Source organism: Chiloscyllium plagiosum, unplaced genomic scaffold (assembly GCF_004010195.1).
Source record: "Chiloscyllium plagiosum isolate BGI_BamShark_2017 unplaced genomic scaffold, ASM401019v2 scaf_492, whole genome shotgun sequence".
In the NCBI taxonomy this organism is placed as follows: domain Eukaryota; kingdom Metazoa; phylum Chordata; class Chondrichthyes; order Orectolobiformes; family Hemiscylliidae; genus Chiloscyllium; species Chiloscyllium plagiosum.
The window spans coordinates 10,020-11,812 of record NW_025214000.1 but is presented as its reverse complement, the minus strand read 5'-3'; the positions used below and the strand labels follow the sequence as shown (position 1 = coordinate 11,812).

At 53.1% G+C, this 1,793-nt stretch overlaps 1 protein-coding gene across 1 annotated transcript in view; it reads left to right on the top strand.

Annotated features, from left to right (window-relative positions):
* LOC122547775 (scavenger receptor class F member 1-like) overlaps positions 1-1,249 on the top strand; it is a gene marked incomplete at its 3' end in the record, with an annotated part of 23,758 nt that extends 22,509 nt beyond the window's left edge. The window contains exon 6 of the mRNA XM_043686358.1: positions 1,031-1,249. Within this exon, the coding sequence (XP_043542293.1) occupies positions 1,031-1,249 (219 nt within the window). The remainder of the gene's footprint in view (positions 1-1,030) is intronic.
* Between the last annotated feature and the right edge of the window lie 544 nt (positions 1,250-1,793).

Here is a 1,793-nt window from a genome sequence, read left to right as displayed (position 1 = left end):
ACACACACACTCTCTCTCACACACACACACTCACGCTCACACATACACAGGCACACCCTCCGACACACTCTCTCTCACACACACATTCTCACACACTTTCACTCTTGCATTCACATACATATCTATTTACTCCATCTCACAAACATACTTTCACACACACATTTACACACTTTCACTCACTACATTCACTCAGTCTCACACACACTTTCACTCACACTCACTTGCACACACACACATTCAGACTCACATAGACACACATGCAGATTCACTCACACACACCCACACACACTTCAAGGAGAGGGTAAAAATAGACTTCTCTCTGTTCTGTTTTAAAAAGAAAACACTTTCTAGACAAGGTTGGATGTTCCTGAAGGCCAACAGCTGAAGGAGTGTGATGTTCCAGAGCCTGTCGGTCTGGTGCTCGGTCACTACTCCAATGTCGTTGTCTCCGTGCAGGCACAGCTTGGTCAGGAAATATCAGCTGCAGAGATTCTTTCCATCTCTCTCTTCAAAAGGAGAATCGGGTTTCACACTGAGCAGTGTGGGGAGACAGGGAGATAGGCACCAGCTGATAAAACTACTGTTAACATGATGGGCCAAATGGCCTCATTCAGCACCAAAATAGTGCTGAGATTCTGTGAAGGGTTTTCTTATCAAACTGCTATATAAATGCGCTGCCTTGTCATTGCAGTAAGAAGGTGGCTCAGTGGTTAGCCCTGCTGCCTCCCAGCGCCAGGGACCTGGGTTTGATTCCAGCCGCGGGCTACTGTCTGTGTGGAGTTTGCACATTCTCCCCTTGTCTGTGTGGGTTTCCTCCCACAGTCCAAAGATGGGCAGGTTGGGGTGGATTGGCCATGGGAAATTGCCCGTAGTGTCACAGTCTGTGCAGGGTTAGCCACAGGAAATGTGGGATGAGAGGGTTGGTATGGAATCGATGGGCTGAATGGTCTGTTCCCACATTGCAGGGATTCTGTGCTGTGATGGTTTGTGCCAGAGGCTGACAGTGTTGGTGACCCTCTTGTTCCTGTAGGTGCGGTCACTGTAAGGATGCAGGGCAGTGCTCCCCCAGCGATGGTTCCTGCCCGGCCTGTTTGAGGGGATGGACCGGGAGTCAGTGTGAGCGGCCGTGCCCCCCAGGAGCACACGGGGAAAACTGCACAGAGCACTGTCCCCACTGCAGGCATGGGGAACCCTGCAACACCATCACTGGTCACTGCCGAAGCTGCAACCCTGGCTGGATTGGCCCCAGGTACAGTCACCCAGCTTACAGCTCCTCACAGGGAAACACCATACACCATGCACTCAAAGGCACAAGCACTTACATTGCTGTAGCGCCGCACACAGCCTCCATTGCACCATTATCATTTTGGTTGGCCTTTGTTGAAAACACAGGAGGTAGTTTACCTACAGCTCACTCCTCAAAAACAATCAGGGATGGATGAGGGCCCAGGGAACAACCAGGGCGGCCCGCTTCCTCAATTAGAGCCCGGTTTTCCAGGACAGCCAGCTGCAGCGACACTCAGTACTCAATTTAACATCACAGTATTCCCTCAGCACTGACGCTCTGACAGTACGGCGCTCCCTCAGCACTGACCCTCCGGCAGTGCGGCACTCCCTCAGCACCGTCCCTCCGACAGTTCGGCACTCCCTCAGCACTGACCCTCCGACAGTGCGGCGCTCCCTCAGCACTGACCCTCCGACTGTGTGGCACTCCCTCAGCACTGACCCTCTGACAGTGCGGCACTCCCTCAGCACTGACCCTCTGACAGTGCGGCACTCCCTCAGCACTGACC